Consider the following 22,311-nt stretch of genomic DNA (forward strand, 5'->3'; position numbering starts at 1 on the left):
CCCAGCATCCTGCCAAGAGCTTCACTCCACGAAATCATTAAGATGCAGGAGGAAACCAATCACCAGTCAGAAAGAGAACCCTGACTTTAAACATCATTTTATTAAGGCTTAAATGTCTATCAGCCAGACGGGAGCTGGTCCAGTCACACAACATGAACCAAGTGACGCTTGGTGGGACACGATGGCTTTTCTACAGGGGTTTGCAGGAGCAGGAGGAGACAGCATTCCCCACGGGCTCTCTCTGGGCCCTGCTGGACACCAGGACGAGGGATGTGCTCCCCCAGCACAGCGAGGGCATGGCAGGGAGGAGGGGAGCCAGGAGGGAAGGGGAGATGTCAGGGAGCTTGCAGGTGGTCAGTCACAAGGACTTGGCCCGGTCCACGGCCGAATGGCTGCCCTTCAAAAAAAGATGTGAATGGTTTTAACTGAGAGGGAAGCTGAACTCACCATCCAAAAGGCACCTCTGCTGAACCACTGAGCCACGGGGGTGGTGCTGGGAGGGTGGGTGTGAGGGGCAGGGGCAGGCTAGGGATAAATACATGTTCCTGGTAAAGAAGCTATGGCTTTTGTCATCCTCGGGTCACTTTGCTCCAACCCCCCACCCCCCTGCTCTGTAAGCACAACATCAACTCCTCTCCAGCCTCATGGCTGCTCGTCTCCAAGCTCTCCAAAGGCCTCTGTCCTCCTGCGGATCAATCCGGACCCTGGGAACAGCAGTGGCTCCCTGTCCTGCTCCTCCCAGCAGGCTGGGGCAGCCCAGGGCTCAGAAATGAACCCTCCTGATGTCCTGGGTGGCAGCTGGTCTCTTGCAGCTCCCACACAGGATGGAGGAGAGGGACTTCTGCTTCTCGGCCAGGCAGGGCCGGCACAGCAGGTGGCTGCAGGGAAGCTGGTACACGGGCTCCGTTTTGAAGTAGGAGGAGAAGGATTTGCCACAGGAAGAGCATCCATGGGCCTGGCTGCTCCTGCCGTGCTCTGCAGAGGAGAGACAAGTAGCACAGTCAGGGGGAGTGTGTTCAGTTTTGGGCCCCTTACTTCAGGAAGGGCATGGAGGGGCTGGGGCGTGTCCAGAGAAGGGCAAGGGAGCTGGGGAAGGGGCTGGAGCACAAGTCCTAGAGGAGCAACAGGGGGTGTCCAGCCTGGAGCAAAGGAGGCTGAGGGGAGACCTGCTGGCTCTGCAGCTGCCTGAGAGGAGGTTGGAGTCAGGGGGGTTGGGCTCTGCTCCCCAGGAACAAGGGATGGGACAAGACAAAACGGCCTCAAGTTGTGCCAGGGACGTTTAGATTGGATCTTGGGACAATTTCTTCCCCAAAGGGCTGTCAGGCCCTGGCCCAGGCTGCCCAGGGCAGGGGGGGAGTCATAGAATCATAGAATCATAGAATCACAGGGGTTGGAAGGGACCTCGAAAGATCATCTAGTCCAACCCCCCCTGCCAGAGCAGGGTCACCCAGAGCACATCACACAGGAAGGCGTCCAGGCGGAGTCCTGGAGTCCAGGAGTCCCCATCCCTGGAGGGGTTTAAGAGCTGTACAGACATAGTACTGAGGGAGATGGTTTAGTTAAAGACTTATCAGTGTTAAGCTGACAGCTGGACTCAATGATCTTGAAGATCTTTTCCAACCAAGGTGATTCTGTGACTCTGGGTGACAAGACCAGACGGTGCCACCCCATCCTGCCCATGAGCTGAGCACCCCAATCTCTGCAGACACACAGGATGGCTGAGGATGCTCAGGGCTCAGGACTGTGGCACATTTTCTCTCTCACTGCCCTGAGGAAAGGCAACAGCCTGTCTCCTGGGGCAGGGTGTGCTCAGGGGGGGCTGGATCACGTCAGCATTTGCAGCATCAGGCTTTTAATTGAGGACAGATGATTGTAAAGGGCTTTTCACTTTTACCGAGACTGCATCGGCCTCCCTCCCTCTTCTCCAGTGAATTAAAGTCACCAACTCCTGAGGGAAAGGCTTTAGGGATCACTTTGCATTCCTGTCACACACCACCTATCAAGGGCTACTCAGTCACCTCTTCAACAGCAGCAATTTTAAAGGGGACAGGAAAAAGCTTAATAGCTTAATGTCCCTGTGAAACAGCAAAAGCTATTGAGGGAGAGGGAGAGAGTGAGAGAGTCAGAGCCAGAACCAGCCACCAGGAGCTGCACAGCCCCTTCCCCTTCTCAGAGTAACCTGGTCCCTTCCAACCCTCTTCTCTGGCAGACCCTCACTTGGGAGGAAGAGGAGCAAGGCAGCAGGCAGGGCATCAGCTTATGGAGGGACTACGAATCATGGAATCATTCAGGTTGGAACAGACATGTGGGATCATCCAGTCCAGCCTTTAACCTAACTTTACTAACCCAGCCCCACCAGCCCACAGCTAAACCAACCCCAACCACCACACCTAAATGATTTTTAAACGTGTTCAGGGATAGGGACTCAACCACTTCCCTGGGCAGCCCCTTCCAGTGCTTAACAAGCCCTTCTGTGAGGAGGTTTTTCCTAACATCCAACCTAAACCTCCCCTGGCACAACCTGAGGCCATTCCCTCTTGTTCTATCACTTGTTCACTGGGAGAAGAGACAGACCCCCCTGGCTCCAACCTTCTTTCAGAGCCAGCAGGTCTCCCCTCAGCCTCTTTTACTCCAGGCTGAACACCCCCAGCTCCCTCAGCTGCTCCTCATAAGGTTTGTTTTCCAGTCCCTTCCCCAGATCCCTTGCCCTTCCCTGGACACACTCCAGCCCCTCAATGTCCTTGAGGAGCCTCAAGTTGCACCAGGGGAGGTTTAGATTGGATATCAGAAGAAAATTCTTCACTGAAAGGACAATTAAGCACTGGAACAGGCAGCCCAGGGAGGTGGTTGAGTCTCCATCCCTGGAGATGTTTAGAAGACATACAGATGGGGTGCTGAGGGACACAGTTTAAGCACTGGACTTGGCAGAGCTGGGTTAATGGTTGGTATGAGTTGGGTTATGGTTGGACTCGATGACCTTGAAGGTCTTTTCCAGCCAGAACAGTTCTATGATTCTGTGAAGGTCTAACCTGCCTCACTGGGAGAACAAATCATTAAAACTGGTGAGATACAAAAGCAGTAGTTTGGGGAAGTTAAGTTTGTGGGGAGACAATATAATACTTTTATATTGAATATAGAATATTTAGGGGTCTGAAGAGGCACAGAGAGATGCTGAACAGCAGCACAACCCTCCCTGCTAACCCAGTCCCAGCTCTCCTCTCACTTCTTGCTCCTGCAGGTGAACCAGAGGGTCTGTGCTTACCGAGGGTGCTTGTGCTCCAGGAGCTGCTGCAGCCTCCCTGGCTCTGTGCCTGCTGCTGGCTCCTCACCAGCTTGGCTGTGAAGGAGGGCATGGAGCTGAGCGCCGAGGTCAAGGCCGTGTCCAGGCTCTCCGACAGTTTCTGCTCGTGAGAGACCAGATCTGCAACGAGAATCAGAGAATCACAGAGTCACAGACTGGTTCGGGTTGGAAGGGACCTTCAAGATCATCAGGTTCAGGTTCCAACCCCCCTGCTTGGGCAGGGACACCTCCCACCAGCCCAGGTTGCTCCAAGCCCCATCCAACCTGCCCTTCAACACTGCCAGGGATGGGGCAGCCACAGCTTCTCTGGGCAGCCTGGGCCAGGGTCTCACCAGCCTCACAGCAAAGAATTTATTTCTAACCTCTAATCTAAATCTCCCCTCTTTCAGCTGGAAACCCTTCCCCCTCATTCCATCCCTCCCTGCCCTTGTCCCAAGCCCCTCCCCAGCTTTCCTGGAGCCCCTTCAGGCACTGGAAGGTGCTCTAAGGTCTCCCTGGAGCCTTCTCTTCTCCAGGCTGAACACCCCAACTCTCCCAGCCTGTCTCCAGAGCAGAGCTGCTCCAGCCCTCTGAGCATCTCTGTGGCCTCCTCTGGACTCAATCCAGGAGCTCAATGTGCTTCCTGTGCTGGGGGCTCGAGCTGGAGAAGTGGACACCAGGAAAAAAGAAGTCCAACGGCAAGGATGCTTTGCTTCTGAACCTTTGGGACAACACTTGGGATTTGAGGAGCTCTGTTACTTGTTTTCTTGAGAGGTGTCTCTTCCCCGTGAACACGCCAGGATGGGCATGTAGTGCCTCATCTGCCTTGGATGCTAAAGATGAGAAGCCCTAGGGATTACTGCCAGACACGCATGTCATGCCATGTCAATGAACATTCAGGTGCCAGCTTGTATCTGCAGCTCCAGAACAAGACAAACCACCAAATAATCCAGAAACTCATTTCTTTCTGGACCCCCAGACTCCCTCAGCCTGCTCCACTGAGGTTCCCAGCCCAGTGCTCCCAGTCCTGCTGTGTGCAGCTCACTGGGAGCATTTAAGCCACTAACAAAACCTGGGAGACTAATTTTTCTCTCTGTCCCAGCTCCGAGTCAAGGGATAAAGCCAAAGGCACAGGGTTGGACCCCTCCCTGCAGTGTTTATTCCTGTGCAATCCCAAAGCCATTAATTAAGACTTACGCATTAAGAGAATGGTGTCTGCATCACTAATTCTGTTAAATCCACCTCCCAGAGGAAGACCTTTGAAGCAGGGCTGCACATTTGCCACAGCAATCAAGGCTGATGACACCCTGAAGCACGAGCTCCCTGGGCTGAGCACTCTGCTTTCATGGATGTACGGGCACGGCTCCCCCAGGAGCCCCAGGATCCCTGCTCCTGGGGGGCTGGGGCACATCCCCAGTGGGAGCTGTTACACATCTCTGCAACAAAAATAACTGATGATGCCTCCTAAAACATGGCATGAGCTCCAGGCTGAGAGATGAGAGCAGAAACGCGCAGTCTGACTTCTCTGTCCAGTACCATCAACCATCAGCTACTGCCAAGCAAGTCTTTAAAGAATTTGTTTAAAATCAAATGACCACTTAAGCTTTTTCCTTGAAATGTTTTTGGGCAATTTTGGGAGCAAGCGGATGGGAGAGACAGCTACCAGCAGGCATGAATGGAATTAAAGGCTGTGGGACATATTTTGGTGTGATCCAGGTTAGAGAACACAAGAAAACTGGACTTCCCTGCCTGGAGAGACAGCCCCGAGGTGAGCAGGGACACCGTGTGCCTGCACCACCCTGCCCAGACTGTTCCCAACAGATGGACCCACAGACATGGCTGCTTTCTCCAAGCTCATCTCAACACAAGGCTGCTAAAGACACCCATGTCCCTCCTCCCAGCTCAAGGGCATTTTCTTCCTCCAGTGGGATGGGTATCTAAAGCAGCAGCTCAGTTCAGCGACACAAGATGCCAGCGCTGCTGCCTGAGGTGCTGTTACATCCCTGCCACAGCTGCACTGCCAGCAGCTCCACAACTTCCCAGGAATTCATCAGGGTGGAAGCAAAGGTGGCAAAATAAGACTTGGAGTTTGGGCCAAAGATCTAGCGTGGAGTCAAGAGGAGCAATCCCCTGGGAGCCAAGCTCCTCACCACGGCCTGGAGGCTGAGGGTCATCAGAGGATAAAGCACAGGAGGGAAGGGAGTTTGGGAAGAGGGGTGTGAATCTCCTGGGTCTTTGAGCCATGGATCACCTTTGCTTTCTAATGCCCGTCACCTCTTGCCTGACCCAGCTGCTGGGTGGGAGGGGATGGACCTACAAAGAGGATCCTAACCATCCTGCTGCCAGCGTTCTGTGGAATCAAAGGTCCCTCTGCACTGCCTGTGCTGCCTGGAGAGCAGCTCTGCAGGGCTGGGGTGGCTGAGAGCACTTTCCAAGCATTCCCCTCAGGCCTGCAGGTCTGGGCTGGTTTTCTGCCTCCTGGGGCTGCTGCTGGATTGCTGGGAAACGCAAGGATGAAAGGAAAGCAGGGCCCAGTTCCTTCCCCTGGAGACAAAAGTGACATCCCTGATGGCTCTACCTGGTTTTCTGCTTTACCTAACTACAAACCCTCTTTTACCAGAGAGGGCAGTGACAGGACAAGGGGTAATGGCTTTAAACTGAAAGAGGGGAGATTTAGGTCAGACAGCAGGAAGAAATTCTTTGCTGTGAGGGTGGTGAGACCCTGGCCCAGGTTGCCCAGTGAAGCTGTGGCTGCCCCATCCCTGGCAGTGTTGAAGGGCAGGTTGGATGGAGCTTGGAGCAACCTGGGCTGGTGGGAGGTGTCCCTGCCCATGCAGGGGGGTGGAACTGGATGATCTTTAACTTCCCTTCCCACCCAAACCATTCTTTGATTCTATGATTATAGACCAGGTTGCTCAGAGCCCCATTCAACCAGGCCTGGAATGTTTCCAGGGACAGGGCATCTACAACCTTTCTGGGCAACCTGGGCCAGGGTTTCCACGACATCTATCAACAGCAAAATACAACAGCCTTAAAGCTTTCTAGAGGTGGGATGGGAATCTGTCCTGAGCCTCCTGCCTTGGAACACTGGCTGTCAAGACACTCAAGGAACATGCAGAGAGTGACTTATGGAGCCACGATACCTGTGGAACAGTCCATGTGGATCAAGTGTGAGTCAGTGTCAGTTTTCATTTTTTTAGCACTGCTCTCTGAGGTAGACGTGACAAGCAAGTTTGTAGAAGAAAAATAGGGTGGCTGCAGGGAGCTCTGATCCATACAGTCCATTTTCCTTTTCAGAGAAGACATTGTTATGGAAGAAGGCAGGAGCATTTCCGAGGGATGAGCCCTCCCCAGCAGGTTGGTGCCAGGGATGCTGTGCTGCAAGAGGAAGTGGTCTATCCTGGCCTTCAAGGTAGGGTGAGGTAGGGGCTGCGAGTGCTGGCTGAAGGCCACCCCAGTGAAAGGATCACTGGGTACCCTGCCCCAGGACGCCTCGCTCCGGTTGCATTTTTCCAACGTGGTCTGGTCGATCACCTTCCCAGAGGGCAGGAGCATGGGGAAGGTCATGATCTCCAAGGTGATGGGGTCCAGGAACTCCTCGGGGATGTCTTGGACGACGTCCACCAGCTTGCGGAGGGTCTGCTGCTCGCTGTCGCTGGCGCTGAAGGGCTCGCACTCGCTCTCCATCGGTGTCCAGAGCTCTGGCTTCAGGCTGCCAACATCCTGGCCAAGGAACTGGGAGGCCACCTGAAAGACACCCTCGATCACCTCCTGTGGGCAGGATTTGGCAGGCTGCCCCCACACCTCCAGCCTCTTAATGCAAGGCAGGCCACCCCCGGCCACGTGGGTGATGCAGATTTTTAAGTGCGAGACGTTGCTCAGCGAGGCGGGCCCTTTGTTCCAGAGGTCTTGAGACACGGAGCCAGGGTAGGAGAAGACATGCTCCATCTGATGGAAGGGAGGCCTTGGCTTGAAACCTCTGTGGCCGAACGTCACTTTGCTTTGATTTTTTAAGACAGCTTTGCCCACCAGTGTGAAAGTGTCTTTGTCTGAGACAGGCTGACTGGCCGGACCTGAGAACTGACCCTCAGGGCTCTGCCAAGAGGTTTTGTTGCATGAGGTAGAGGTGTACACTTCCAGCCCGGAGAAGGTTTGGTATCCCCCAGAGGAGATGTCCACATTGATCCTGCAGATCTCAATGTTGAAGGGAAAAGAGATGGTGACGTGGACCGGAGGTTTGATGAAGTATTCGCTGCGGAAACCGCGATTTCTCCTGGCCAGGTCATCCGAGATGAGATTCTCCACTTCGTAACCATCAGCAGAAATCTGTGTTTCAAGGGAAAAATGGATTTAAATCGAAGCAAGAAAACAAAAGGGAACTACTTTCACAAGCAGTTCTGCAGGTTCCCAAGCTGACATGACCCAGGAACCAAGGCTGTGGTGTCATGGGCAGCTGAGGCAGCACAGGAGACCCCCGAAGCAGAGCAGACCCACTGCCACCCTCCTCCAGCCACACGACCCCAGCCACTCTGCTCTGCACCCTGTGACCTGACCAGTCCTTTGCAGAGCTGGTATCACTGCTACAAAAGTGGGAAATGATGGACAGTTTGTAGCTTTGGTTGGAGCAGAGTGCGTGGGGGAGACGGGTCTTCTCTCTTCCAGCTGTTGTGGAACATCATGTCAGCTTATCCTGCCCTGTGGAGACGTGCTCTGAATTTAACCCAGTTAAGAGACCCCAGAGAAACCTCCAGAGGCTAGCTAGCCAACTGTCTTCTCCTGCTCTGGGATCAATGCCACCCAAGCTTGAGGGAGACTCATCTAACCAGGCTGGGTCCCACCCTGTGTTTCTCAGAACTTGCCATCCCAGCCTCTGGTCTGACCCTGGACAGGCTGGGTCTGCTCATATTCTCTTCCCTGGAAGCCCTGGGACCTAAAAAGTCTGCAGCACTGGCTAAATTAATAGATAACAGGAAGGAATATCTATTTATTCCTCCTGCTTCCTTCCTCTCCACCCTCCTGATCACAACAATCTTGGATTTTGAGGCACGAGTTGGTGGGGAGATTTACAATTTAAAAATGGCCTTGAATTAAAAAGGAAGAAATACCTAAGAGATTCTGAGGATGCTGAGTGAAAATGTGACTAGAACAGAGTAACTTCAGCAGGCCTTGCCAAGAGCTGCATATTCTACTGGGCATGGGGAAAGCTCCAATATTGCAGGGAAAAAAGTATATCAAGGTAAGCATAAGTACCTGCAGGCACCTAACACTGATTTGTTATGAGATCCTGCAAAATTAGGGCTTTTTCCCTCCAAATCATGGCATGGGCCACACCAGAGCAGTCTCACAAAGTTATACAGTGTCCTAACACCACCTGGCAGGGATTGGCCAAAGCACAGACAAGACAAATTTTGGAGAACAACTTGTGGGAAATCTCTCAGTCCTGATTTTTCAAACTGCTCAGCCTCCAGCTCCACTTCATCTCCACGTGAGCTGCAGCTCCTGAAGACCCAGACCCAGGGTTCCCCTGGTGCTCACATGTCAGCGACTGTCTTAAGATGGAATCACAAACAGGGAAGGGGATCCAGGAGCCTGGCTTCCCACCATCAGCTCACAAAACCTCCTTGCTGGGAATGACAAGGCGAGCTTGGAAGAGACAGCTGTGAGCAAACCCGCCTAAATGCCAACCCTCAACATCACTGGAAAACCATTTTTATGGACAAAAATGCTCTCAGCTTTGCAGACTGAAAATCCCACACCTTTCCTGCCCCAGTTCTTGGTGCTCCTGCTGCCAGTGGACACACACAGCCTCCCAGATTGAAACCCTTCCCTGAATCAGCCAGACCACACAAAATGATGGGAATTTGCTGTGAGTCCCCTCTGCTTTGTCTTCCCAGGCATGGCCAGCCAAAAATCACTCTTCCAGAAACACTGCTAATTATCCCAGATTATCACTTCCACCTAAACCCTCCAGCTCCCCCAAACCCCTCACATTGTTATTTTACCTTGTTGCAGTGAATCCTTGGCTTGAACTGGGGGAGACAGACGTTGATGACCATCTTGGCAGCTGGAGAGACCTCAATTTCTGAGCATCAGATTCAGCTTGGAAAAAAAGAAACAACAAAAAAAGGCAAAATAAAGTCAACATCAGGGAACAATGAAAGGATCCTGTGTTTCAAAGCATGTATGAATTACAAGCTCAGCAGCTCCTAAACTGCAGCTCAGATGTGAGTCCAGGAGGTGAAGCCAATATAAACCCAACTGACTGTGGTGGAGAGATGGGATTGAGAGGAAAAGAAAACATATTCATTATTAATTAGTGAACCCCTGGAGAAACATCAAATAGAAAAATGGTGCTTTTTAGTGACAAACATCTTACCTGTGGGCAGACCAGCAATTACACCTGAAAGTTTATCAAAGATCCTGAAGGTTCTGGAGATAAAGCATCAAACATCAGATGAGGCTGTCAAAGGAATCAGGGTGAGCAGCCTCAGCCAGCCCTGGAGGACACAGGGTGTCTGTGACCTGACTGGGGTGTTCAGCTCCACAGCCACTCAAGCTGGAAAGAGCTGGTGTCCTCTCCCACCTTGGGGCCTTGAACCCTGGGTTTTCCCTCCATGCCCTGTCTATCTGCTGCATTCAGCAGTTTGGGGCAGGACCTGCTGGCACTCCTGGACCAAACATGCCAAGCTTGGAGGGGGCCTCTGAGGTAACACCAGGCAGCCCTAAGGAAGTGCTGCTGCAAAGAGAAATGTTTCTGGAGGGCTTTGGGAGCCTCAGATGGAAGCTAAGATTAAACACAAGTATTAATAATTGGAATTTAATAGCTCCAAGGGAGCAGAGGGCATTTAATAGCTCCAAGGGAGATGATCTGTGCTCTGAACACTGACCCTCTCAATTCTTCTGACAATGTTCATTAGGGAAACTCAAGTGAAGGCACCTCCCTTTCCATTAAAAAAAAGTGTGGCTGGAATTGGTTAGATCAGATCCCTGCTAAGAAGGAAATTATTTGTGAGGAACAAGTGTTAACCTCACATTAACCTTAGTTTTAATGTCATTGCCTTGGGCAACCCTGCAAATCAGGAGGAAGCTCCCACTTCCTTCAAGAACAAGCAGCCCTTTAATGAATGATGTTTCAGCTGGAGCTGTCAGCTTAGCCATGGTGGAACTGGCCTTCTGGGGGCTGAAATGGTGTGAACCCAAGGAGAGCTGCAGCATGCCAGGTGAGCTCTCCTCCTAGCCCAATATTTGGTCTGGCAGCCCTCAGGAGCAATTCCTGCTCTTCCCAAGAGCAGGGCAAGCACAAACCAAGGCCCCTCCATGAGGACTTTCCAGGCTTTCTGAGCCTGGCAGGATTCCAGCAGAGGGCTGCCAGTGAGGAATTGTTCAAACAGGCTTTTGAACTGCTCTGACTTTTGGCAGCCACCTCTTGTGGGAGGGAGCTGCTCTGTGAAGCTACAGGCTGTGTGACAGAACTACTGCTTTTGGCTCCTTCTGAACCTGCTGCCTGGTTAATGAGCCTGGCCCTCCTGCTGCTGGGGTTAGGAAGAATTTCTTGGAATGACTCCAGATTTGCCCCCTCTCCTGTTTCTCCCTCTTCTCTTTTTCCTAGGCTGAAGCCTTCTCCATCTCCCTTCCAACCAGACCAGACTGGAGCACTGGCAGTCACCAAATCTTGGTGAGACCTTCCTTAAACCAAGGTGAGGGAGGAGAAGAACCTTCACCCCTGTGTCCCTCACACTCATCCCTGCAAACTCACCACTTCACAAACTCCTCATGAGCTGCTGTCCATCCTTTCCTACCATGCTCTTAATAATCTATGGCAATTAGCTCTGGCTAATTACAATTTATTATCTCACTAAACTTGCTGTCTTTCAATTCAGGTGCCCCTTGTCCTGCAGCATGAGGAGCTAAGTATGTACAGGTGCATTTTGTAGGATTCCCTCCTACTCATTTGCAACCCTGACAGACTTTCATAACTCAAGACTAATTTTTCCAGGTTCAACATTTCAGCAAGAAAAGGAATTATTCTGCATGTCCAAGACACTGCTCCCCCTTCTGAAAAGCTCTACAACACTCTGGCTTCACAGAAAAAGTCTGTCACCAAGTTGCTTTAAGTTATGGCTGTTTTTTTTCACTCTTCCCAAGAAAACATAACTCAGAAACGTGAACAGTGGGGATGAAGAGGCAGATTAAATGAGAAACTGGAATAAGATTAGGACTAAGGGTCAGGGTAAAGAAGGAAAGTGAGAACTGGCTGGACACACTGTGACAGGAAAGGCCAGGGAAGCAGGCTGGGAATGAGGATCAGCGGGGACAGGCTGAGGAGCAGATTGGAGGAGCAGCCAGGATCTGGTGGGACAGTGAGCCCAGGAGCCCTCTGGCAAAGAGCCTGGGCTGAAGCAAGAGCTGGGGAAATGCAGACTGTAAAAAGGTCTGGAAGAATAGATGGGACAGTGGATGTGGCTTCCCCTGGCTACTGCTGCCACCATGCCCTGAACTTGTGTGGAGGTCACCTGTGCTGGTGACAGCCCGGGTGGCTGTAACATGGAGGGTCTGAGTTGATGAACACCTTAAAAACACAACACCCAGAAAACTGCATTACTGAGGTCATTACTTGGCAAAACTAATGACTCAGGAAGGACTCCAAGACTACAAAGTGCCATCAGGATGTCACACAACTCTCTCATCTCTCTTGGGTACATTTCTCCAAGGTGAACAAGGGCCTTTCAGCTGAGGTGGTGAAACACAAACCTGAAGGTCTGTTATTCTTCTATGCCAGCAAGATGCTCCATGGTCTTGAAAACAGTAATTCAAACCCAGGCTTTTTAGAGGGAAGTCACTAAGAGCCCTTCTGGTGTCCTACAGACAACCAGGGAGGTGCAGCAGTATGGAACAGGCACAGTGGGCATGGAACCAAGGTACTTCAAACTGCTGAGTATCTGAGGGAGAAGGAAAAAAACCAGCCCAGACATTTTAAACCAGGCAGCCAAAATGAGCTGCCCACTCCTCTCTGCCAGGCTCTGCTGGCAGAGCTGAGCATCAAACCAACATCTCAGAGGCAGAGCAGCTCAACTCTCAGCTCCAGATTCCACCTCTTCACTCTGCTTTCAGGCTCTGTCCTGCTCTCCTAAAGGAAAAACTCAGCCTGTGTGCCCACCAACCCCAGCCTGCCCAAGATGGAAACAGGGAGGAGACACAGATGTGTGTTCCTGGCACCCAGATTAACTTCATGACTAACAATCACCCCAGTTCTCTCCCAGACACCACTGCTCTGCTCTCACAGAGTCACCACATCCATCCACTTTTCTTTAGCACAGAGAAACAAGTAATCACGGAGAAAAATGCCCAGGGCTGTAGTTTTTATTTGTCATGGAAGCATTTGAGGAGCTACATCCAGAAGGAGAGCACGGGACACGTGGCTGTCAGCAGAGGGGATTTGGCCAACTTAGCAAGGCATCTGGGGCAGCCAGGGCACCAAAAACTTCACCAACACTGAGAGACCAGTAATCAGTAACCAGACCGAGAGATGCATCTGGGGGGGCTGGGTCAGCCCCAGAGAGAGCAGGCCAGCAGGTCAGCCAGCCTTGCTGAGCAGAGCTGGGTCGAACACTTTGTACTGGAGGTAGCTGAGCTTCTCCAGACGTGTGTGTCTGAGCAGGGGGAACCACTCCCAGAAGGGCAGCTCCAGCACCACGTAGCCCAGCTGCCGGAGCTGCCGCCGCTTCAGGCAGTGCAGCCCCAGCAGCCGCTTGGAGCAGTAGCAGTAGTGGTTCCTGTTGGACACCTGGACAGCCAGCTTCAGCCTCTGGGGCTGCTGCTGCTGCAAGGCAGGAGGAAGGGGGGCTCCAAGGTAGCCCCCCGTTGGAGGCTCAGCTTGCCACCTGGTGTCTGTGGTAAGAGGTCTCCCTGAAAATGCAGCAGGATGCTCCGTTGGTGCTCCGTCCCTTCTCTGCCGACCAGGAGTCCTGGCTCCATTTTCCCCATCCAGCTTCTTACAGCCCCCTTGGAGAAGCTGAGTCATTAAGTCATCCGTCAGACTAACCCCAGTGTATTTCAGTTTCTTATCTGCAAGGAAGCCTTTTGAGTTGAAAGGGATGGGATGCCCATCCATGGTCAAATGAACCTCCAGATCGCTCGACCTGGTGTGAGGCAGGATCATGTGGCTCTTCACATACTCAGGGCCACCCAACATGCTCTCCAGCAGAGAGGTGGCCTCCACGATTTCAGGCCTGACATAGATCTCTTGCTCTGCAAAATTCAAGACCATCTCAGTCATCTCCTGATGAAGCTGGGGTGAAAGGCGGCTGCCTTGGTAGCCTGGACACTCAATTTCAACGCTCTTGCTGAGGGTGAAGAGGTCCTTTCTGAGCTCGTATTTACTACTTCTCGTTTTCTGGACAAACTCATCCCTCAAGGCATAGTCTATCAGCTCCTCTGGGAAGCGTTTGACAAATGCCAGGCCCAGCAAACCAGTAAGGAGATGCTCTGGAAACTTCCTAAATTCATGGAGTTTTCTATGCATCTGCTCTATCAGGCTGGAGTAGAACTCTTCCTCGTTTGGAGGTTCATAGTCCAGGCACCCAAAGGACCACAAGAACTTGGCAGCATCTTTGCTTCGGCAGTAAGTCACCTTAGCAGGCAAGGACTTGGCCACTGCAGCCATGACACCTTCATCAAAGTAGTGCAGGGATGAGTAGGTAAGGGTGATGTGCATGATGCCCTGGATGTTTGTGCTAGGAATCCGGGCGGGAACAACCTTCCCAAGCTCCCTCAGGAGGGGCAGGTGATCCACGCGAGCGTAGCGGAGCATTTTAAGGACGTTCACCAAAGCGTAGGTGCTCATGCCTTCCATCTGCAGGGAGACTCGGTCTGCAATCCTCCTCATGACGTGCTCAGAGATGCCACTGAGGGACTTGAAGAGCCCTAAGCAGATGGCACCCACCTCCTCCAAGGTGAAGGAGTCCAAGTGCTTCAAAATCGTGCTCTCCACCTTCTGCGCCAAGTCCGCAGGTGCCCTCCGGCCTTCCCCGATGATGTAAAGGAGCTGCACGAACTGGGGCAGGGTGAGGTCTTTCCAGTGCAGGTTGGTGTAGCTGAACAAGATGCTGAGGTAGGAGGGCACGCTGCGCTCCAGGCAGCGCCAGCAATCTGCCACCAGCAGCAGCTGCTCCAGCTCCATGTCCCACACCCGCCGGCAGAACTCCTTCTCGCAGGCGTCCAGCAGAGGGTGGGCGGGTGGAAGCACCAGACGGACGCAGGCCTTTAGGAGGTCCACCAGCTCTGCAGTGCTGAACGACCCCAGGTTCCCAGCAGCAGAGTGACAAAGGGTGTGAAAGCTGGGTTTGGACAACAAGGCTGCGTGTTGTTCCGCTGGCAAACGGCTCAGCTTGAGAAAAGACTCTGCGATGGCTCCTGGGCTCGGGCTGCCCTCGCACGCGGCCACGCTGCGTAAAATGGAGTCACCTTCTTCTAAAGGAAGGGCCTCCACGGGCTCTGACTTGTCATAGCTGAGAGATCTGTACTCAGGCCTGCCCTTCTGAAACACACGAGGGTCCTCCTTGGAGTCATGTGTCTCCCTTTTTTCCATTTCTGCTTCCTCCTTGGCAGAGAGACAGGCCGAGATGGTCTGCTGGAGGAGCAGCTTGGACCTGGGCTTGGCCTCGGCATTTCTGAGGGCTGGCAGAGCTGGAGGAGAGCTGGTACCAAAGGCAGGCTGAACCTGTGTGGTGCCAGGGCTGGTCAAATTGTCACCCAAGGCCTGGCCACTGCTCTGAGCAGCATCCTGCTGGGAAGCAGCTCTGCCTTTGGTGTAGGCAGATGGTTTGTACGACACTCTGTAGTCCAGGGGATTCAGCAGCTGGATTGTAGCCGCCGGTTCCGTTCCAGTGCTGGCTGCTCCTGGGTCCTCCTCCTTTTCCTGCTTATTCCTGCTGTTCCCACTCTTGGCCTTGCACTTGGCTGCAGTTGAAAATGAGGTCACCCTGCTCAGCCTCGGAAATCTTCGGCATACGAGCACTGTAGCCATGGATCACAACTGACTGGGCTCAGAATTGCTTCCAGGTACTGAAAAAAGGGCAGACGGAGAATCAGTGGCTTCCACCTACCACGGAGCACCTTTCAACCTACCCTGGAGGCTACCCAAAGGGAGGGGATGCCAGTGCCTCCCCAAACCAGGGCTGCTGTTGCCTTGCAGAGCCCCTGAGGCAGCCACCATCCAACAAACACCACCTGCCCAGGTGACCTGAGGTCCCCAACATCAGGGTGCGGAGCAGTCGGGTGCCACCTGCTGCTCAGCAGCTACTGGGGGTTAAGGAGAAAAAAACTCATCTCTTCTGCACTTTCCTAAGAGCCAAACTGCTTTTCTATCACTCTAAAAAAAAAACAAATACGTGTTTTTGAAGTAAAGCTGCAGCTTCAGGAGACTTTAGGTATCCAGAGCATTCTGCCCCTTGGGTCACCACAAGCTGAAAGATCAACCACCACCCAAGGAGCTGCTGAAATATCCAGGGTGCCACGTTGCTCTTCCCACCTACAGACAGCACGTGGAGGCTGAGGGCAAAATCTCTGCCAAACCAGTCCCCGGAGTGCCAGCTGGCCCCAAACCTGCAGGTAGAGATTGGCTGAAAGGAGAAACGTGGCCCTGGAAAAAAAGGCAGGGAAAATGCAGGCAGAAGGAACACGAATCATTGTGAGATGCTGCATCCCGAGTGGAGAACCAGAGGGAACACAGCTTTCTGCTTCAGATTTGGGAGAGTTTCCCACAGTTTGAGGGTACAGCAGGCTTAAAAATGCCAGGTGCCTTCCCAACTCCTGCCCAAACCAGCTGGAGGGTGAGGATGAAGAACCTGTCAGGAGTTGAGCTGGCTGCTGCCAGCCTGCACAAGGTGCCAAACGAGCCTGTTGATGATGATTCAGATGCTGATTAAAATGTAAAACAAAAGCACCAGGTCAGAGCTCTGTGTTACACACCTTCATCCCAAGCCCAAAGATGTGCTTTAAAATCCCTTGTGCTCTCACCACCACAGGGTGCTGAGCAGCCAGGAATGGCAGAGCCTGGCAGGGCTGCTGCAACAGGATTAAGCATGAGCTCTGTGCTTCCCACCTGGGGAAAATGAATCCCTGACAGGCACCCTCTGAGCTCTGCTTGGACCTGCTGCTTCCCCACCTGGCCAGGAGCAAGGTGATGGACAGAGCTTTGCAGCAGGGAAATGGACACTTTGGGGGAAGAAGAGGTGGGGGAACACTGTGGCTTTGGGGGCTCTGAGAGGGATGGGGGAGCACAAGCAGCTCTGGCTGAACCTAAACTGTTGGGGTTTTTTTCAGTACAAGAATCCCTGTGTCTGCCACAACCCATCAGAGGATCCATCACTGCCTTGCACAGGCAAAGCTTCAGCCCCTCTCCAGGGGGGTTGAGATGGGAAGGGAGGAAGGATGGGGAGAATTGAAGTGGGGGGGGGGTTTTTGCTCCCTCTTGGTGCCAGATGTGGGGCTCCTTGCAGCAGCCTCAGCTGTGTCTTGTGCACCCTAAACCTTCCCAGAGCAGCAAAAGCAGTGAGAGGAGCAGGCAGGCAAGACAGCTCAGCTGAGGCAGAGGCACAAGCAGCCCTGCTGCTCTACCTTGGCCTTGAGGGGTCTCAGCTTCTGCCTGAGGACAGGATCTTGGCACAGAGCTGCTATGGGAGTCCTCCCAACCTGCTCCAGGGCCAAGTCAAGAGCCCTCTGGGATCCACCACGTGGACTCAGTGAGGTAGCTGAGGAGATCTCACATCCTCTTCTCCAAAGGCAGGGCCTGGGGGCAGATGCTGGGTGAGGAGGAGCTGCTGGAGCAGAAACTCTCTCAGTCACCCCAGCAGAGAGAGGTGAAAAAAAGCAACCTGGGTGGAGGAACAGGGAGCTCTGGAGAGAAAAAAAGACAAGGGCAAGCTGAAATGAAGCTTTCTGGAGACAGCCAGGCAAGGAGGAGGGTACAATGAAGAGGCCAAGGTGTTTTTAAGATGACCAGTCAATGGCTGATAAATATTGTGAGAGGCTCACTAGCTGCTAAGCTGGCTGGGCACCCGGTTTGTACCTCCAGACACATGATGGAGCAGCTCCCTGGTGCAGAGCAGGCTCTGCTCCACAGACCCCAGGCTCTGCTGAGCCTCATGGCTGCTCCCAGCCAGCCAGGCTGTGACTCTCTTCTTCCAGTGTGAGAAGTCAAATCATGGAATAGAATCACAGAATTGTTGGAAAAGGCCTTTCAGACCATCCAGTCCAACCCTTCCCCCAGCCCTGCCAAGGCCACCCCTGCCCCATGTCCCTCAGCACCACATCTACAGGGATTTGAAACCCCTCCAGGGATGGGGACTCCCTCCTGCCCTGGGCAGCCTGGGCCAGGGCCTGACAGCCCTTTTGGGCAAGAAATTGTTCCCAAGATCCAATCTAAACCTCCCCTGGCACAACTTGAGGCTATTGTCCTACCACTTGTTCCTTCTGAGAAGACACTGGCACTTGCTTCTCTACAAAACCTCCTTTCAGGGAGCTGTAGAGACCATGAAGGGCTCCCCTCAGCCACAGGCAGGAGGAGACTTCACCTCCTCCTGACTTTCTGATGAGAAGGGGAAAGGAAAACTCCTCACAGAACCTGGGCAGTAAAACCTGACCCAAGTTTTGCCACACTGTGGCTCAGCCCCAGAGATTCTGCAAGGCCCTGATTCAAGCTGCAAAAACCATCTTGGAGAAGAGATTTGTCCTACCTGAGCTTTTTGATCAACTTTCTTGCCCAAGTCTCATTTTAGGTGTCTTCTGTCTCTTCTGCTGCCCCTAAGAGACAGGCCAGCCCCACAGAGAAGCACACAGCTCATTTCAGACAAGCCCTGTTGGCTGTGGAGAGGTGACAGCACCAGCAAAACCAGGAGCTCTGCTGCCCCCAGGAACACCCCTCTCAGCAGCCAGCCCTGCTCCAAAGACACAGAGACCCCAGGTCAGAGCATTCCCACACCAAAGGAAAACGTGGCCAAGATCTGGATGCATCTGGGAAGCTCTTCAGTGCAGAGGATATTTCCTTCCTCCTTGGCTCCAAACCCAGCAAAGAACAAAAAGATCATGCACAGGGAAGAGAGGTCAGGCTGGGTGAAAATACTTCAAGCACCTTTGGAAGAAACAGACTGAGCCCAAGTGGCCTTTTGCTCATGACTTCCCCACCCCCAGCCTAAATCTCTGTGATCTTTCCAGTTTTTACACCATTTCTCTTCCAGCTCAGCCTACAGGTCTGCTTGATTTTCCTTCCTTCCCTGAGTAATCAGCCTTCCCTCTTCCTCCCACCTTCTGGTTCCAACACAGCCAAACTCCTTCCCACCTCTGGACCAGTCTCTCCAAAAAACTCACTTCCAGGGACTCCAAAAAAGTCAGTTGGAAAGGGAGTTTTTGGAGCTGGGCCCTGCAGGCTGCAGATGTGCTTTGTGGAGATCCTCTGGGATGAGAGCAAGGGTGTGTGTGTGGGTGTGTGTGTGTCACACCTACAGCTGAGTTCTGGGCCAAGAGCACAACTGCACAGCTGAGCACCAGGGAAAACAACATTCCTGGAGGGATGCCACGTGCCTGGGAGGATCAGCTCTGTGAGAGGGGACAGAAGTGCACACTGGGATGCTGCCTGTGCTTTTGGGTCCCTCTGGAACACTCAAAGGGATCTTTAGTAGTGCTGGAAAAACCTGGTAGGGCCCAGGGAAGGAGGCCACTCTATCCCCTGTGCCTCCCCTGCCCTGCCCCAGGGACAGCAGGAGGGCTGAGGGCATCTCCTAGGAACCAGTGTGGAGCTGCAGCTCCCAGCAGTGAAATGCTGGGTGTGGAACAACTCCAGGCACAAATCCAGGCTGGGTTGAGGATGGATGGAGAGCAGCCCTGAGGAGAAGGACCTGGGGGGGTTGGGGGATGAGAAGCTCAACATGAGCCAGCAACGTGCACTGGAGCCCAGAAACCACCCGTGTCCTGGGCTGCATCAAAAGAAGTGTGGCCAGCAGGGCCAGGGAGGGGATTGTGCCCTTTACTCAGCTCTGGTGAGACTCCACCTGGAGCACTCAGTCCAATTCTGGAGCCCCCAACAGAAGAAGGACATGAAGCACCTGGGGAAAGTCCAGAGGAGGCCACAAAGATGATCCCAGGGCTGGAGCAGCTCTGCTCTGGAGACAGGCTGGGAGAGTTGGGGTGTTCAGCCTGGAGAAGAGAAGGCTCCAGGGAGACCTGAGAGCACCTTCCAGTGCCTGAAGGGGCTCCAGGAAAGCTGGGGAGGGGCTTGGGACGAGGGCAGGGAGGGATGGGATGAGGGGGGATGGGTTAAAACTGGAAGAGGGGAGATTTAGGTGAGACGTTGGGAATAAATTCTCAGCTGTGAGGGTGGTGAGACCCTGGCCCAGGCTGCCCAGGGAAGCTGTGGCTGCCCCATCCCTGGCAGTGTTGAAGGGCAGGTTGGATGGGGCTTGGAGCAGCCTGGGCTGGTGGGAGGTGTCCCTGCCCACGCAGGGGTGGCACTGGGTGATCTGAAGGTCCCTCCCACGCAGCCGCCGGGCACGACCCGCAGCGCAGCCCGGGCCAGGACCCGCAGCTCACTCCCACGCCTGGCCCGAACACCCGCGGCCGAGGCGCCCGTTTCCCCAGCGGATCACGACGCCCCGAGGCGAACGCGCGGCGTGTTTGTTCCCCCGTGCTCTCTCTCCTCTCTCCGCGCCCGGCGGCAGGAGACGGGCTCAGCCCCCGGGGCAGCGGCGGCACCGCCCCGCGCCCTGCCGGGACGGACACGGACACACAGACACAGACACAGACACAGACACAGACACAGACACAGACACAGACACAGACACAGACACAGACACAGCCGGGCCTGCCCGGCCCCGCCCGCACTCACCGGCCCCGCCGCCGCCGCAGGCCCCGCCGCCGCCCCCGCCGCTTCCGGGCACCGGCCCGTGACGCACTTCCGGCCCGACGGCGGCCGAGAGAGCGGGGCGGGGGCTGCGGGGCCGCGCGCGGCCGGCAGGGGGCGCCGGGGGTCACGTGAGGCGGTGGGGGGGTCACGTGAGGCGGTGGGGGGTCACGTGAGGCGGTGGGGGTCACGTGGCTGCCCGGGCCAGGTTGGGACCCGGTGGGAGCGGGACCCGGACCCGGGACACGGGGCTGGGGGAACCGGGACACGGGGCTGGGGGAACCGGGACACGGGGCTGGGGGAACCGGGACCCGGGGTTGGGGAACCGGGAACCGGGGCTGGGGGAACCGGGACCTGGGGCTGGGGAACCGGGACCTGGGGCTGGGGGGACCCGGGACGGGGCTGGGTCTTTCCCAGGGGCTCCCCCGCAGGCTCCGTGGTGCGGGTGCTCGGGGGGGGGGGTCCTGTCGTGGTCGTGTTTGTGTTGATGGGCCGAGTTGCTTTTCCCCCGTTGCTGCCTCGTGGAAGCTGTGCAGCCTGTTTTCCAGCCTCTGAGTCTCTGTCCCTTATTCTCTTTTCCCTTTCTGGGAAAGCGGAGGAGTTAATTAAACGGCCTCCTTTTAATTGCTGGCCCAGCGTTGCCCGGGGCTGCTGGGTGGCCTGGGGCTGGTGGCCAGAGCTGGGGGCTCTGGGAGGCTGGTGTGGAGGCTGGTGCCTCATCTGAGCCCCCTCATGGCAGCCTCACCCACAGAGCCAGAGGGCTGAGGGGGAATGGGCCTCCAGGGGCACCTGGACAGGCTGGACCAGGGGGCTGAGGTCAATTGCAGGAGGTTCAACAAGGCCAAGTGTTGGGTCCTGCACTTGGGTCTCAACAATCCCAGGCAACGCTCCAGGCTTGGGGCAGAGTGGCTGGAAAGTGCCCAGTGGAAAAGGACCTGGGGGGTGTTGGTCAACAGCAGCTGAACATGAGCCAGGGTGTGCCCAGGTGGCCAAGAGGCCACCAGCATCCTGGCTTGTGTCAGCAGGAGTGTGGCCAGCAGGAGCAGGGCAGGGATTGTCCCCCTGTGCTGGGCCCTGGGGAGGGGGCACCTGGAATCCTGGGGTCAGTTCTGGGCCCCTCATGACAAGAAGCACATGGAGGGGCTGGAGTGTGTCCAGGGAAGGGCAAGGGAGCTGGGGAAGGGGCTGGAGCACCAGTGTGAGCAGGAGCAGCTGAGGGAGCTGGGGGTGTCCAGCCTGGAGCAAAGGAGGCTGAGGGGAGACCTGCTGGCTCTGCAGCTGCCTGAGAGGAGGTTGGAGCCAGGGGGGTCGGGCTCTGCTCCCCAGGAACAAGGGATGGGACAAGAGGAAATGGCCTCAAGTTGTGCCAGGGGAGGTTGAGATTGGATCTGGGGAACAATTCCTTCCTGGCAAGGGTTGTCAGGGCCTGGCCCAGGCTGCCCAGGGCAGGGGGGGAGTCCCCATCCCTGGAGGGGTTTCCAAGCCCTGTAGATGGTGCTGAGGGACATGGGGCAGGGGTGGCCTTGGCAGGGCTGGGGGAAGGGTTGGACCTGATGATCCTGAAAGGCCTTTTCCAGCCAAAACTTGTCCCATGACTCTGATGTCCCCCTCTGCTCCCAGCAGCTTCCATCTCTCCCTTCCTGCCCAGGCTGCTCTGTCCTCCAGGACAGGAGCTATGGGGAAGCTGGTGTGTCCACGGGGAGCCCTTCCCTGCCGTTCCCCCCAAAACCCTGGATCTTGCCACTTCCCCCACCCCCCGCAACACAACCAGACCAGCCACACAGTCGGGTTTTTAAAACGGGGCCTTTCTCCGTTTTATTTCGCCCAATAAAAACCCTTCACAGTCGGGTGGAGATGAGAGAGAGAGGTGTACATACAGACCTCCAGCTGTGCTCACATCTGTACAGACCTCTGCACACACAGACTCATCTATTCACCGCAGGACACGGCGGAGCCGGCGGCTCTTCCCACCCCATGGAAACACACAAACGGGCTGAGCAGGAGGTTGGGAAGCAGGCTTTCCTTTCTCCAGGGGAATTTTCCCCACCCTTTGCTGCACCAAAAAAAAAAAACCCCGGAACCCCTTTTATTTTCCCACCTCTTGTGTTTTCAAACACACTGACTGGAGGCAAAGTCG

General features: G+C 54.7%; 2 protein-coding genes across 3 annotated transcripts; both read right to left on the minus strand.

The window, feature by feature from the left end:
• Positions 1–81: 81 nt before the first annotated feature.
• On the minus strand, positions 82–20,194 carry UBOX5 (U-box domain containing 5). Of its 2 annotated transcripts, none has more exons than XM_051643959.1 (5): positions 20,160–20,194; positions 9,283–9,379; positions 6,424–7,606; positions 3,263–3,421; positions 82–975 (listed from the first exon to the last, which is right to left on the minus strand). In XM_051643959.1, the coding sequence occupies exons 2-5, from the start codon at positions 9,334–9,336 to the stop codon at positions 764–766; spliced, it is 1,608 nt and encodes a 535-aa protein (XP_051499919.1). In that variant the 5' UTR covers positions 9,337–9,379; positions 20,160–20,194; the 3' UTR covers positions 82–763. The 2 variants fall into 2 exon arrangements, with proteins under 2 accessions (XP_051499919.1, XP_051499920.1); XM_051643960.1 differs by lacking the exon at positions 20,160–20,194 and adding an exon at positions 9,657–11,657.
• Positions 11,664–20,189, minus strand: FASTKD5 (FAST kinase domains 5). Its single transcript, XM_051643958.1, has 2 exons — positions 20,160–20,189; positions 11,664–15,343 (listed from the first exon to the last, which is right to left on the minus strand). Exon 2 carries the CDS (start codon positions 15,303–15,305, stop codon positions 12,855–12,857), a length of 2,451 nt encoding a protein of 816 aa, XP_051499918.1. The 5' UTR covers positions 15,306–15,343; positions 20,160–20,189; the 3' UTR covers positions 11,664–12,854.
• Positions 20,195–22,311: the final 2,117 nt, after the last annotated feature.

Source organism: Apus apus, unplaced genomic scaffold (assembly GCF_020740795.1).
Source record: "Apus apus isolate bApuApu2 unplaced genomic scaffold, bApuApu2.pri.cur manual_scaffold_79_ctg1, whole genome shotgun sequence".
In the NCBI taxonomy this organism is placed as follows: Eukaryota; Metazoa; Chordata; class Aves; order Apodiformes; family Apodidae; genus Apus; species Apus apus.

Excerpts from the sequence above, each read along its gene's own strand:
- UBOX5 (XM_051643959.1), bottom strand. The coding sequence starts at position 9,336 with ATGGTCATCAACGTCTGTCTCCCCCAGTTCAAGCCAAGGATTCACTGC. Across the intron at positions 7,607-9,282 it reads CAAGGATTCACTGCAACAAG|ATTTCTGCTGATGGTTACGA; the intron begins GTAAAATAACAA and ends CTTGAAACACAG. Across the intron at positions 3,422-6,423 it reads CCACATGGACTGTTCCACAG|ATCTGGTCTCTCACGAGCAG; the intron begins GTATCGTGGCTC and ends TTCTCGTTGCAG.
- FASTKD5 (XM_051643958.1), bottom strand. The coding sequence starts at position 15,305 with ATGGCTACAGTGCTCGTATGCCGAAGATTTCCGAGGCTGAGCAGGGTG.